Raw genomic sequence first — 14725 nt, forward strand, 5'->3', positions numbered from 1 at the left:
TTCTTAATCTCAGTGTTACTGAGCTCTGCTAAAGCCTGAGTAGACTGATAAATCAAGGCGATGATCAGTTCTTAATCTCAGCGTTACTGAACTCGTCTAAAGCCTGAGTAGACTGACAGATCAATATGATGATCAGTTCTTAATCTCAGCGTTACTGAGGGATGATGGAACAGAACAGTCTCCACAGTAGTGGAGAAGTGCATGAGTGATAAGCTTAGCATCTCTGTTTTACTGGACTCATGCATGCAACCAGTAACAGCGAGAAACAGTGTCCATTAAATAAAAATTACAAAAGCAGAGTTTTTGTCATGTGCTTTATTAGTAAGCATTCTAAATGTATTCTGAATATTTTTGATATAATGTTTGATGTGGTGATAGCTAATTTCACAAGCTGATTTTTGCAAAGTGTACTCTAGTTAGCCATTACATGACAGAAATGACAATATCTCTCATGACAACTCATGACAGCATATGACATCTGCCATGACATGGTTATGTCAATGATAAACTGTGCCCAGCCCTGGAGTTGGTGTGGAATCAATATTACTGAAAGTGAAAGTTAAGCCCCAGTACATAAGTGAAAGTAAAAGCCCAGTTATAGCTACCATTTTCTCAGTGAAAAACATTCGTGCGCAGCTGGAGGAGCAGTGCACAGTATCAACAGCCCTGAGCAGCTTGATTTCTGATCATTCTAAAAGGTAAGTGAATGTAAAGTTCTTGTGTAATTAGAAAGCAAAGGTAGCCAAATAATCAGAAATGGTTGGCTGTGGTTCTTTATGTGAAAAATGACCTAATTCTTTATGTGAAAAATGACCTAATTCAATTGTTGAATTCTAAACAAAGTGGTTCGATGTGAAATGGTGCTTCCTTACTGTTTTCTTTATAGTACGATAATAGGAACCCAAGCCCTGTTTTATGGTGGAAAAAAAAAAACCAGAACAGCATCGACTGTTACAATGTGAGCTTTTTACACATAATAAATTTTAGGTAAGGAATCTAATCAGCCTTACAGTATGTTATTAGTGTTTCAGTTATGCTTATTTATGTTGTAGCAAAGGAAAAATAAAAGTAACTGCAGCATCCTGTTGTGTGTCCTAAATTCTCCTATATCAGTTCCTCAGAGTAATTCTGGACATCCTAGACCCGGTCTGTCATAGATAAGGCCATATTAGGTCAGCTCTTGCCATACATGTTTGAAAAAAAGTTCTCGATGACTTCAAATGACTAGTTACTAGTGCAACTGGTTCCCAAATATATAAACACATAAGTAAAAAAAATCAGCTGGACATCACATAAAGGTATTGAGTTATGTTAATAATATTAATAGTGTGGACACCCCTCATGACAATTGAGTTCAGATATTTCAGCCACACCCATTTTTAACAGTGTATAAAATCAAGCTTATAGCTATATAATCACCATATACAAACACTGGCAGTGGAATGAGTTCTAAAGAGGAGCTCAGCAACTTCAAACATGGTACTGTCATGGGATGCCACCTTTGCTATAAGTCAGTTCATGATATTTCTGCCTTGCTAGATCTGCTCCGGTCGACTGTAAGTGTTATCACTGTGAAATGAAAGCGTATAAGAGAAACAGCGACTCAGCCATGAATAGGTAGACCATGCACAGAGCAGAGATGCTCATTTCATTCATTTTGGATTTCTGTTTAGGAATGGGATGTCCAACAAGCTCATACAGGTGTGATGGTCAGTTGTCCACATATTTTTGGTCATATTTCTTGAATTTACTGTATGACGTCTTCCAGATTCTCTCTCTTGACCTGAGCTGAACAGAGCATTTTTGTTCTGAATCAACCCACTACTTCTGGGCGGAGCCAGGTCACGGATACAGAGAGCCCATATATTTGGGCATATATTTGGCCCAAAACAGAATTGCGGTCAGCGAGATTTGACAAGATCCAGAGTTTTGGATTTCAGCCAAGTGGGGGGCACTGTGGGCAAGAGTATTCAAATGAATATGCATGTATGACATATCTAGCATATTACTTTATAGATACATAGTTTTTGGACTGTATAACATCCGTGGGAAGGGATCTGATAGTAAGAGCTGATATTAAAGCTGGGAAACTAGATTTCTGGAGAATCTCGGGGGTCCTCGCTAAGTGAGGGGGTTTCTGGTCAATAGAAAAGGGGGGGTTCCTGTCTGGGTTCCTGGTGTGTGTGAGAGGGACCCTTGAGTGTGGATCAGAAATTTGGATTTTTGTCCTGTCATTAGTTGTCAATATCTATTTTTGGAGCTACAGATAGCCCCTTTTGAACAATGAAGGCAAAGGTGGGTGTTAGTTGTGGGGGCTTGTTGAACAGATCTAAAGTCTTTGGAATTCAGGGTCCTCAAAGAGAGGGAGGATAACTCATCCAGCTAGCTTGAGAGACAAAGAAAAACAGGAAACAAGACACAGATGTTCACTCTGAGGAAGGAAACCAAAGAGAGGAAACCCAGGCAGGGTGGGGAACTAAATGCGGCCAGTTAAGTTATGATCTACTTTATAGGGAGGAGGTTCAGTGTGATTTTCTGTGTGTAAAGAAAAAGCTCAAAGATTAGGAGGAAAGCAAGAAGTTTGTCACTGAACTACCAGAGCTAACCTCATTTTTTCAGTCAGAACAGAGTGCTGCACAGGCCAGACAAAATTCTACCATTAATACTACTATAGATAGATCCAGTGATGAGGTAATTGCTCAAAAAAGTAATCCATCAAGTTACTAATTATTCTTTGTTATTCTGTACCAAATCATATAATATACAATATTTAATATTGCTAATATCAAGCAATATTTTTCTTAAAACAAACAATATATATATATATATATATATATATATATATATATGTATATGTAGAATAAGTTGATCTTATAATATTCTTACAATATTACAACCAGGGTTGGGATAGCTACTGAATAATAGAAAAAGTAGTGGCTACTTTTTAGCAACTTTTTGAAAAGCAGTGCACTACTTTTCAGCTACTTTTTAGCTACTTTTTATTGTCAGAATGTTTGTGAATCTCCACCTGACACACCAAACAAGTCCAACTGATAGTGTGAACAATACACTGCATGTAATCATGTGCCAGAAAGAAAAATATCCCCAAACAATTTAGACTAAGTAAAGCCAAAGTCAATCATTGCAAGTTTTTCCTAACAAAAATCAACAAAAATAACTGAATACAAACCAAATGATTTTGTGCAAAACATTGTCAACTGTTGAAATAAAACTACTCCAATTTAAGCATTTCAGCAAGATGTACAAACATGACATTCATCATTGACCCTGGCCCTGTTTGGGGTGAGAATCAGGCCTGCGCAGCTGAATAATCTCTCCACTGCTGCAGAGCTGCTGCGGCTCCACAGCAGAACTAGATTTTTAGGTAAGATAAGATAACTTAATTTTCTTTTGCTGTAAAATCGTTACACCACACAGTTCTAACACAGTTTTCACAATAAATGGTCTTAAACCATTTTAAGTTAACACATAACTGCTAATTCACCAACCTTTAACGCTGAAGATTGACGCGCATACTGTTGGACACACAGCAATGCAGATAACGAAATGGCAGAGAGAAAGATTTAAGATGAATATCGATAATTTGGAGAAGAACAGACTTATTCGCATTTATAATCACTCAGCTGGTTTCCTGATATGTTTAATCTGCAGCAACTCGTGAAGCCAAAGTCAGCTTCTCATTCTCCAGCTTCTCCTTCGAATTCTCCCGTTCCACCTTAAATGGTGCAGCAGTACAATCTGGCGCCTCAGGCACCATTTAAGGTGGAATGGGAGAATTCGAAAAAGAAGCTGTTGAATGAGAAGTGACTTCAGCCTCGTAAAAAAAACAAACGTTGAGAGGCATTTTACAAGAAACTCACGGAAAGGTTTCCTGACTGAGGTGCGATAAAAGCGGCTATAATTGAGTAAAAGCTTAAAGCAGAGCAAAGTGTGTCTGTGTTTGCGTCTATATTATATTTTTAGCCTGAACTAGTACATTAGCACATACTGAGACATATTTGCAGCCAATATGGTAAAACAGACATAAAATGTTGTGGCTTACAAGGTGGTTTCATTTTTGTTGAAAAGACAAAATGGTTCTTCTTAACATTTCGGTTGCCGACCACTGAGCTAGGCCTACTTGTAAGGGGCGATCAGCTCATTTGCTCAAACTGTCCGCAGCTCAGTCAGGATTGCACGACCGTGTTCTGTGGTTCAGATTTTGTGTGGATTGCCTGAAACCTGTAGCGAAATTGTAGCAAAAATTATCGTTATAGCTACACAAAAAAATTGTAGACGCTACAGCTATTAGCTACAAAAATGTTTATTTAGCTACAAAAAGTAGTGTGCTACTTAGCTACTCCTCCTTCCTTGCTTACGACAGTCTAAAAATGAAAAATATTAGATATTTAAGCTAGAATTAAGATGATTTCATTTTTTTCACTTGGGAGCCTAAAGCCTCAACTAATTTAAAAAATGGGCATCCAGGGGGCCCCCGTTCCTATTTTTTGCCTAGAGCACCAGAATTGCTAAATCTACTCTGACGCCAAAATAGGACAACTGGCAAAAGTCTTGCAAAAGTCTTTATGCAACCAGGGCAGAACAATGCAGATCCTTCTAAATGACAACAAATAAACTATGAATAATTAAACTTTCTAGTTTCTAGCTTTGTATAAAACAAGCCCCAGACTGTGCAGCCTTAATACAATGAGTATTTTTACATGCACATAATAATATATTTTCTATCATCTATTGATTTCTGCAGTTATTTGATTATTTGAGCACTCATGTAAACAGCATACACTGATTTCTTAGATCAGATTAAGGCCTAGAATCAATTAAGAAATCCCATAAAGAGAGTTGGATTTAAGATCAGCAATTGGGTTGTTTCTGTGCGTGTATACCCTTACTCTGATTTCTTTCACTTTTCTCAATCTGTGCATGTGCAAAAACAGACCGCAAATAGCAAGCAGCATTTAAAAAGGCACCTACAAAATAGCAACAAATCACTTTTGGAGAGACATTGAAACCAACTGCATGCTTGATGATGCATATTGATATTTTTTGATGAACTCACTTAAAACTGATGTCTTAAAACATTATGTTTACATTATGTCTTCTTCTGTGAGTTTATTGTTGGTTTGCAAGGGGTGAAATCTGATTATTGCCTGACTCATGTAGACCTGCTGTGATATCACTAAAATATTCCCTGACCACTAAAACTAAGCAGCCACATATAGGCCCTTCAAACATTTGTGCCCGCGGTAGTTACTTTACGGTTCGGGGCCTGATTAGAGCCCCAAAGTCTCATATACTCAGTTATAATGACTGATGCTAACTGGACTAGTGTGTGTGCATATTATTAAAAGTGAAAGTAAAAGTGAAAGTAAGAGTGTTTCTTCAATGACCCCTTCATTCAGGACTGGAGCATCTGCATACAGTAAAAACAGTCCTACAGACTGAGCAGCTTCCTTTCTAACATTCTGAAAGGTAAGTGAAAATAAAGCTTTGTTGTTCTTAGTGAATGTTTCAGATACCTTCACAAAGCCAAGAAAACACCTTACTTTTATAGAAGTCTGCTAAGTCAATTGATAAAAAATGAAAACCAGCTTAGATAGTCAAGAGCACACAGATGCAGCTGTATGGCTTATAATGTTGAATGTAACTGAAAAGATAGTGTTACACAGAAGGCATTCCTGTAAATGAAAGTTTAGTTTGTAGGTTGTAGCATGATCCACTGCAATAAATAATATTTCATCTTGTTCACAGCAAAAGGACAACATAAAAGACATGTATGGTTTTCTTAAATATTGGTTAAATGTCAGCTCCCCCCCCACCCCCCCACGCCCAGGTAAGTCTCTTAATACAGCTCTTAAACATGCATTGTTGTATATAATCTACTGTTGCTCTTTGCTAATAACGTTACATAATCAGACAAAAAGTACAATTTCATTTGAGCAATAGAAAATGAGAAGACGTGTTATTGTGAATAACATCATGAGCAGAGGGTACAGTAGATCACAGTCATGATGTGAAGATTAACGTGACATCAAGTGTTCTATCGCTTTTATGCAACAGTTCATATACAGTAGCAAAGCAAAGAACCCCTGAATATTGCAGCAAATGTGCTCTAATACTATTAATCCCTCCATCAAAAAGTAGTGGCCTTTTGCGTTACTGATAGAGCCATAGAACTGTCACAATATCAGGTTCAGCTCAGCTTTTTCAGTACAGTTGTATGCTAAGTCTGAACACAGTCAAATGACGTTCTGTTGATTTTCTAAGGGAAAACAAGTCCTCCACACATCCTATACAGGGCACATCCTATACAGGGCACACATCCTATACAGGGCACAAACTTAAACATTTTTCTCTCCATGTTAATGCACAGTTACTGCTTCTTTGCAGAATTTAACTTCAGTGTTAAATTAATGTAACATTTGTGTGTGTTCTCTGTAGACGATATGTAGTTATTTTCACTTAGAAATTAACCAAACATGGAATTTGATCAGGGGCGCCTATATTTCCTAGAGTAGAAACGTAGTACTGGTTAGCTGCGGCACAAAGCAATTCATTACCTAACAACCGATACTCATCATAACATAGTTTTGAAAACTTTGTTATCTTCACAGAATTTGACACACCATGGAGGCAAGTGACATGGAGGTATGGCCAGCGACCGTAAACGAACATTAACTTTATGTCCTTTGATAGGCTACACGTCCCATAACTCAACTGCTTTCATGGGGCATTTGCAGACAAACTAATTTCTTGGCTTATTTTCCTGAATAGTGAAGATAAGAAAAATGAGATGCTGAAAAAACTGAAGGAATTCCAGCTCAGCACTCCAGACGTCGATCAGCTCAAGATTCTGCTTCATGGCCCAATTGGAGCAGGAAAGTCCAGCTTCATTAACTCTGTGCACACCGCTCTCCAGGGCCGCAGCACAGCAGTTGCACCGGCCAATTCAGCAGCTGGTGACAGTTACAGCTTCACTACCAAGGTGATAGCAGTTCTACTGAATATTCAGTTCAAACTCTCAGACCTTATCAAATTGCACGCAGTTCACCTGTGATCTCACTGAATCCTATTAGCCACCATCTGAATACAACGAAACTGTTCATTACTGCACTGAAATTAGCTAGTTATATTGCTGGAACCTGCTTTTAATGCTTTGTTTTTGCACTGTATTTTATTTTTTTAATCAAGATGTGTTTCTGTGTTTCGAATCCAGTTCAAATTTTACAGGTTGAAGAAAGATGGGTCGGGATCTTTCTATCCATTTGTCTTCACAGACGTGATGGGCATGGAGCACGGGCGTTCGAAGGGGGTTCATACAGACGATATCATCAGCATATTGCATGGCCATATAAAAAATGGCTACACGGTAAGTTAAACCGGGGCTGGCTCTAGCCTTGCACCCCCTCCACGCCCCCCTCCCCAACCTTGCTAGCTATCTGTCTCATTTAAAAAAAGCAATCCAACCAACAGCAAACTGAACCACAGTTAGTTGAGACCTGCGATTTTTGTGAACCATGGTTCATTTGTTTAGTGCTACCCGAGTGCAGATGGAGTGTTCACACTGGCCAAACTAAAGAAAAAGTTTGATTGGTCCTCACAAAACAAAGCAGGTGTAAAGTCCTGATAAAATGTGGGTGACAGCAAGCCTTATGTGTTAAATACCGAGACTTATTTTCAGATTTATTTTCCTACACTGATTTCAGCATTTATCTAAAGTGGGGACAACTTCAAATTAATTGCCATGGCTTTGTATTGGGACATTCAACAAGCTCATATAGGTGTGATGGTCAGGTGACCACATACATTGGCCATATAGTGTACATTGCATACTGTAAATTGAGGTTCAGCAGAATCTATTCTTCAGCAAATTATTCTTTAAAGATGCATTAAGATTTTGATACAGTTGATAAGCTGTATTTAGCTGCAGGACTAAAGGCCCAGCACAGGATTTTCCCTTCTTACTTAAATTCTTATACAGTAGCAAACTCATGATTATCTGCATACTTTTGTTTCAAGACAACATATATCGTTTACTCAAAAGTGCATATGATGACCTCTGGGGTTTTAAAATGTTTTATACTGCCCCCTAGCCACTTCTTTGGAATTACACTTCATTTGGTGCATCTTGGAGAGTCACCTTATATTGCATATTCCTAAACTGTGAAATCAACTCACTCTCCCACATCACTCTATTGCAGTGGTTCCCAAACGTTTACAGTACTGTACCCCCTCAGACAGCTTCTTGCTGTGTATCCTCTCTTGCTCCTTACAATTATACATATTGCATATTGTTATGATGTTATCGGAAGAAAACCTTGTAACTCCAAAATGGTAGCTTTACAGGAGAAGGAAAAAACCCACCTTACTTTTAATGTAAGTCAATGGAACCAGAATTTTTTCCAAGTCTTTTTGGGCCATTTCTTTAAGTCCATTCATCATGAAATTTACACACAGTGCAAAGGGCAACAAGTATTTTCAAATTATGTAAAAAACTGGAAAACGTCAAAAATGGAGATACAAGGTTTTCTTCTGACAGCAGCGATATGTAAGTTAGACTTATAAAATCAGTTCACCTTATTGCAAATGTTTATAAGGTGATGACACAATGCACAAAATGTACACTCGAAAAAAACTAAACTGTCTCTGTTTGAATTAAATCACTTTAATCAGTAAAGTCTTCAGGTCTATTTTAAATTCTGTCTTTTATTAGTCTCAGTCTTTTAGGAAGTTTATTGTACCTCATTACTGAACCTGACTTTTCTCTACACTTCATTTTTTGCTCTTTCAGTTTAATCCTTGTTGTCCAATTGACAAAGAAAACCCAAACTACATCAGCGACCCCAGCCTGAAAGACAGAGTTCACTGTCTGGTGAGCGTTCTACCAGCAAACAAAATCTCCCTCACCTCTGATGATGTTATCCACAAGATGAAGCAAGTTCGGGAAAAAGCACGTGATTTGGGTAAGCATAATATGCGTCGATCTATTACAGTCTACTGGATGATAATTATTGTTGTTTACCATGTAATCACAGTACCCTGTTTGTAATTTTGGTTGCAGTAAACGTTCCAACATATTATGTTTTAAGGTGATAATAAATAAATCAATACATTTAAGATACTCAAAATGTTTTGCATGCTTTTCCACAGGAATTCCCCAAGTCACCGTCATGACCATGGTGGATGAAGCATGTCCACTAGTCAGAGATGACCTGGAAAAGATTTACACCAGCAAGAAAATAAAGGAGAAGGTAGATACACCTTTTTTCAGGCAATAACTAACGTGAAAACGTGAAAATGTGAGAATGTGTTACCTTATTTTCACATAGAAAAATAACTAAACATACACTGAGATGGGGGTGTTCAAACTTTTGCATGCAAATGTACATTTTATGGCCATAAGTATAAGGACACCTGACCATCACACCTATATGTGCTTGTTGGACATCCCATTCCAAAACCATGGATGTTAATATGAAGTTATCCCACTTTGTAGCTAAATTGGCCTCCACACGTCTGGGAAGAGTTCAGATCCAGCATACCTGTCTCATATGGTCAGATGCCACTGAACTCCTTAATTATCTGCATCAGGCATGTTAGATTATGGGTGGAGTGAAGCTCTTCAGGGTGGTAGATCTCCAGGGCCAGGATTGGGCACCTATGCTGTAAACTGTAGTTCAGAAGAGCTGAAGCAGAATCTATTTTTCAGCAAATTATTCTGTAAAGATGCATTAACAGTTAATGTGCACCCCTATGCTGTATTTAGCTGCAGTACTAAAGGCCCAGAACAATATTTTCCTTTCTTAAAATCCTATTCCAGTGGCAAGCTTATGATTATCTGCATACTTTGTGCAACATATGTTGTTCACTAAGAAGCACATATAATGACCACTGAAAACATCTATACACTCAAATCTATGCAAACATCTTTTTTAATATGGACGTTTTCGGTAAGAGATCTTCTTCAAGGCATGAGTAGGTAAAAATGGACACAACAGTGCTAAAAGTTTAAGAACAGCACTTGATTAGCCTTAATGTAGTGAGAAACTTTAAACACTTACAATATCCAAAATTCACAAAGAGAATGCACAATAGAGATATATGCTATGTGAACATCAGGAATCAGCCATCATCAAACATAAAGCATATAGAATCCATTGTAGTTCATTCATATAAAATATTTATAATTATAAACTGTGAAGTCAGTTTGCTCCATATCACTCTCCTGCAGTGGTTCCCAAACTTTTTACAGTCCCATAACCCCTCAGACAACTATGAGGAAGCCTGACCATCACACCTATATGTGCTTACTAGACGTGCCATTCCAAAATCATAGGCATTAAAATGGAGTTGTCCCCCCTTTGCAGCTATATTGGCCTCCACGCTTTTGGGAAGGTTTTCCCCAAGACCTTACAGTGTATCTGTGGGAATTATGCCCATTCATCCAGAAGAGCATTTGTGAGATCAGGCTCTGATGTTGGACAAGAGGGCCTGGCTTGCAAACGATGTTTCAAATCATCCCAAAGGTGTTCAGTGAGAAAAGGGACTTCTCCAAACTGTTCCCACAAAGTTAGAAGTACATAATTTTGTAAAATTTCCTCATATGCTGTAGGAGTAACCATCACTGGATCTAAGGGGCCCAAACCCTGAAAAACAGCCCCAGACCATTATGCCTCCTCCACCAAACTTTACTGTTGGCTCAGAGCATTCTGGTAGGTGGTGTTCTCCTGGCATCCACGAAACCCAGATTCATCCATCGGAAAGCCAGATAGTTAAGCATGGATCATCACTCCAGAGAACATGTCCCCACTGCTCCAGAGTCCAGTGCCAGCATGATTTCCAGCTGATGCTTGGCATTGTGCATAGTGATCTCAGAAGCTTAGGTGCCTCTGCTCAGCCATGAAAACCCCTTCCATGAAGCTCCTGACGCACAGATCTTGTGCTGATGTTGCTTCCAACAGCAGTTTGAAACTCCCTAGTGAGTGATGTAATGAGGATAGGCACCTGCTTTGTGAGTTGGCGTGGTCTATTGCTTCATGGCTGATCTGTTGTCTGTGCACTTACATTTGACCAATCTAGCAGGGCAAAAAATTCACAAACTGACTTGTAGCAAAGGTGGCATCCTATGACAGTGTCAGATTTAAAGTCACTGATGCTATGAGAGTCTATGAGATTGTATGGCTATGTGCTTGATTTTATACACCTGTTACCAGTGGGTGTGTCTGAAATACCTGAATGTAGTAATTAGGAAAGGTGTCCACATACTTTTGGCCATACAATGTATATGACCCTTTTTGGTACCAGTGTCTGGTACGGCATAGCAAGATCACAAGTGCCTTATTGCAATTATATTGTGTTTCATTACTGATATTTATCATTAGGGTTTATACTTAAAATAGTTCAAATAAAATTACCAACAGGTTTTGTGAGTATTTTAGGTACTCTTCTTAGGTTTGGCTATATGGTTCCCCACGGCACTTAGCCTCTGAGTAGGCCGACAAAATGTCTGGTTAAGGTTGTTCTGTTGTGTTTGTCCTACAGATGCAGGAGTGCAGTAACAAACTGGGGGTCCCAATGAACTGCATCTACCCTGTGAAGAACTACCATGAGAAGATTACCAATGACCTGAATGCAGATATTTTGATTCTGATGTCTGTAACAGATATCATTTCTTTTGCAAATGACTACATAGAAGACCAGATTTACACAGAATAAATACCCATTATGCTAAATATCCATTTCAGCCAGTGATGAGAAAAAGCATCCTATGAAACGATGCTTAATTTAGGTAATGTACATATGCATGAATAAGCAGTAAAGCAATAAGACTTCATTTCACAGATTTGTTACTTTAAGATAAAGTAGACGTGTAAGACAGCAACGTATTCAGTAACTTTGCTTTTGCACTTGTAAATTAGGTAATTGCAATAACAATGCTAGCACACATGCTTGGAAGAGTGTCTAACAGATGACTGCTCATACAGATATCCCTAATAAGCTAGTACTACTCATATACCATACTCATATATGTCATTCCTTTGTTACATGTTTACTAATTAGTGTAATAGTTTATAAATATGTTTAATACGTAAGATAATTATGTACTAAATGATGCTCTAAGTAAGTAAATAAGCTAAATGTTTATTAATAACTAGGTCGGTAAGTAGAATATAAATTTTAGTGAGGTCCATTTTGCATGTACTAAGTTGACATAATGAATAAACCACATTTTAGAATATGTGTACTATGTATGTGTTTTCCCATTTTCCCATTAAACACTGCTCAAAACATTGTCATTTTACATGAGAGCATTAATAAAAGTTCAAAAAATGAATTTGTCATTTCAATTAAAAATACAAATATTTAAATATTTAAGTTCTTTTTATTTAAATTAATGAATATTCAAATGTTTTTTTTAATTGTTGATGGGTGTGAATTAAAATATAGATAAAGTAAAATACCATTTGTTACATTTTCACATTTTCAATCCCTGCTTTTTAAATTCCTTTTTTTTAACTCCTGTTTTAAAGTCCAAATGGTGAAATTCCAAAGTTTAAAATGATCATTGTGGACACCCTGGACAGGCCACCAGTCCATCACAGAGCAAACTCACACTCACACCTAGGTGACCCTTGTCATCTGGCTGGGGAATCCAACCCAAGCTCTTCTTGCGCTACTCACTGCGTCACCATACCGCCCAATAGTTTACTCCTTTAATTTGCAGTTCAGTTATAATAGTCTGATTGACCCTAGTTAGAATCTGGTCTAAAGAGATCCCACCTAGAATGGATGAACCGCAGGGTCCGCTGTTGTGCCGAGTTTTACTCAATCAGATTACATTGAACAAACACTTATGAAGAAAATCTGACCACTCAATTTCATTGAAACAACATAACTGACTCAGTTTCACTGACTTACATGCTTTCGTTAAGTACTATCAACAAGTGCAAACTGATTAAAACTAGTAAGAAAGCAATTTCATTTTTTTGAGTACAGATAGAAGGAATTCGGTAGGTGTCATTCCCAGAATTCTATTCTCTAAATTGTTAAATTTACTGGCATATGCTTTATATGGTATAACCTGCATACCAAGATAAGTCACCAGAATAACTCTGATTTGAATCAGATCTTGCACCCCAGAGATAAGGGAGAGTATAATTTTAGCAGGTTTAAAATACTCCCCTAACTATGTAAAATCTGCTGACATTTCAACCAAAATCAACTCTTAAAAATAACTGTAAATGTATGTATTAATACAATTCATACAATGAGTTTCATTAAAATGTTTCAAAATACGTATCCAAACATGTCATATAATACACTGCAATGTACATACAGACTTATAAAACTATATACAAGATTTCCATATAAATGACCATTGGGTTTTGCTGTGTCAATCATGCATGCATCACTGTAGTGTCACTTATTGATTCATTACTGAACATAGTTGTGAACAATATGTAAACAATTATTCCTCTGTCAAGTGAAGGAAAATCTCCTCACAACAAATCTGCAGTGAGAACAGCGGTGCCAATAAATTCCTTGGAATTATTATGCTAAGAAATGACGGAAAGCTGTACCTGTACCTGACACGTTATCCTGATCCTCTGAAGCATGAAGCTGTTTTAATTTCATTCCGGATGTTTTAGATTAAACTCTGTGGAAGATCACACTCCCAGCCAAACGCCAAAACTATTAACTGGCAGACTTATGCTGGCTGTAAGGTAAGCTAAATTGTATCTTCCCATTACTTTACATCTATGGTTCTAAACTCCAAGGCAAGGCAAGTTTATTTATATAGCACCTTTCATACACTGCTGTCATTCAAAGTGCTTTACAAATGACAAAATACACAGTTGTTTAAAAAAAATTAAAAATAAATGAGAATAGAAATTAAAAACATGATTAAAACAGTAGATTTAAATGAGAAAACCATTAAATTAAAAATCAAATTAGAAATTAAATTAGGATAGTTTTAAAAAATCTAATTAAAAATGTAAAAAGTGCCATTACAGAGGAAAAAGTCTAGAAATGCTAACAGTGTTTAAACTGAGCTGAACGCTGCTCAAATAGGAACGCTTTGAACCTGAGTGTCCAGTGTCTCTTCCAGTGCCTCTTCTAATGCTGCCTGTCAACTGGATCCATTTAAGAGCAGCATAGTATCTAAATGCTGCTTCTCCATGTCTAGTCTTCACCTTCGGCAGGGCTAACTGACCAGTTCCTAATGATCAACTCATAATGCTGCAACATATGAAATAAATACGCTGCTCCTGCACCGCTGAGCGATATTCTGTAACAGACCGGTAGCCAGTGTAAGGGTTTAAGAGTGGGGGGTGATGTGTCCCTTCTTTTACTCCTAGTGAGACTCTGACAGCTGCGTTTTGAATCATGTGAAGCTGTTTGATTGTCTTTTTTGGGAATCCAGTTAGGAGACCATTACAGTAATCAATCCTGCTAGAAATAAAGATGTGGATGAGTTTCTCCAGGTCTGCTTTAGTCACACAATCTCTGATCTTGTTGATGTTCTTAATGTGTTAAAAATTGATTTAGTAACTGCTCTGACATGACCGCTAAAACTAAGATCAGAGTCCATTAGTACACCAAGGTTACATAATAGTCCTTTAGATTTTAGGGCTCTTGAATTCAGATAGGCAGCTAGCCTGTGCCTCTCAGTGCCCAAATGAAATAATCTCTGTTTTATCTTTAT

The 14725-nt window shown here is 37.7% G+C and overlaps 1 protein-coding gene across 2 annotated transcripts; it reads left to right on the plus strand.

The window, feature by feature from the left end:
- The first annotated feature begins 604 nt into the window (after positions 1 to 604).
- LOC118798388 (interferon-induced protein 44-like) lies at positions 605 to 12352 on the plus strand. Of its 2 annotated transcripts, none has more exons than XM_036557821.1 (9): positions 605 to 698; positions 5421 to 5490; positions 5770 to 5851; positions 6633 to 6666; positions 6793 to 7003; positions 7235 to 7387; positions 8810 to 8981; positions 9169 to 9269; positions 11560 to 12352. In XM_036557821.1, the coding sequence occupies exons 3-9, from the start codon at positions 5791 to 5793 to the stop codon at positions 11731 to 11733; spliced, it is 906 nt and encodes a 301-aa protein (XP_036413714.1). In that variant the 5' UTR covers positions 605 to 698; positions 5421 to 5490; positions 5770 to 5790; the 3' UTR covers positions 11734 to 12352. The 2 variants fall into 2 exon arrangements, with proteins under 2 accessions (XP_036413714.1, XP_036413715.1); XM_036557822.1 differs by lacking the exon at positions 605 to 698 and adding an exon at positions 797 to 987.
- The last annotated feature ends 2373 nt before the right edge of the window (positions 12353 to 14725 follow it).

The sequence above is a fragment of the Colossoma macropomum genome, unplaced genomic scaffold (assembly GCF_904425465.1).
Source record: "Colossoma macropomum unplaced genomic scaffold, Colossoma_macropomum, whole genome shotgun sequence".
Classification (NCBI taxonomy): domain Eukaryota; kingdom Metazoa; phylum Chordata; class Actinopteri; order Characiformes; family Serrasalmidae; genus Colossoma; species Colossoma macropomum.

What these genes read in the sequence shown, in the direction of transcription:
- LOC118798388 (XM_036557821.1), top strand. Translation starts at nt 5,791, where the DNA reads ATGTATGGTTTTCTTAAATATTGGTTAAATGTCAGCTCCCCCCCCACC. An exon ending in CCCCACCCCCCCACGCCCAG is followed by an intron (nt 5,852 to 6,632) that starts GTAAGTCTCTTA and finishes TTATCTTCACAG; the next exon opens with AATTTGACACACCATGGAGG. An exon ending in GCAAGAAAATAAAGGAGAAG is followed by an intron (nt 9,270 to 11,559) that starts GTAGATACACCT and finishes TTTGTCCTACAG; the next exon opens with ATGCAGGAGTGCAGTAACAA.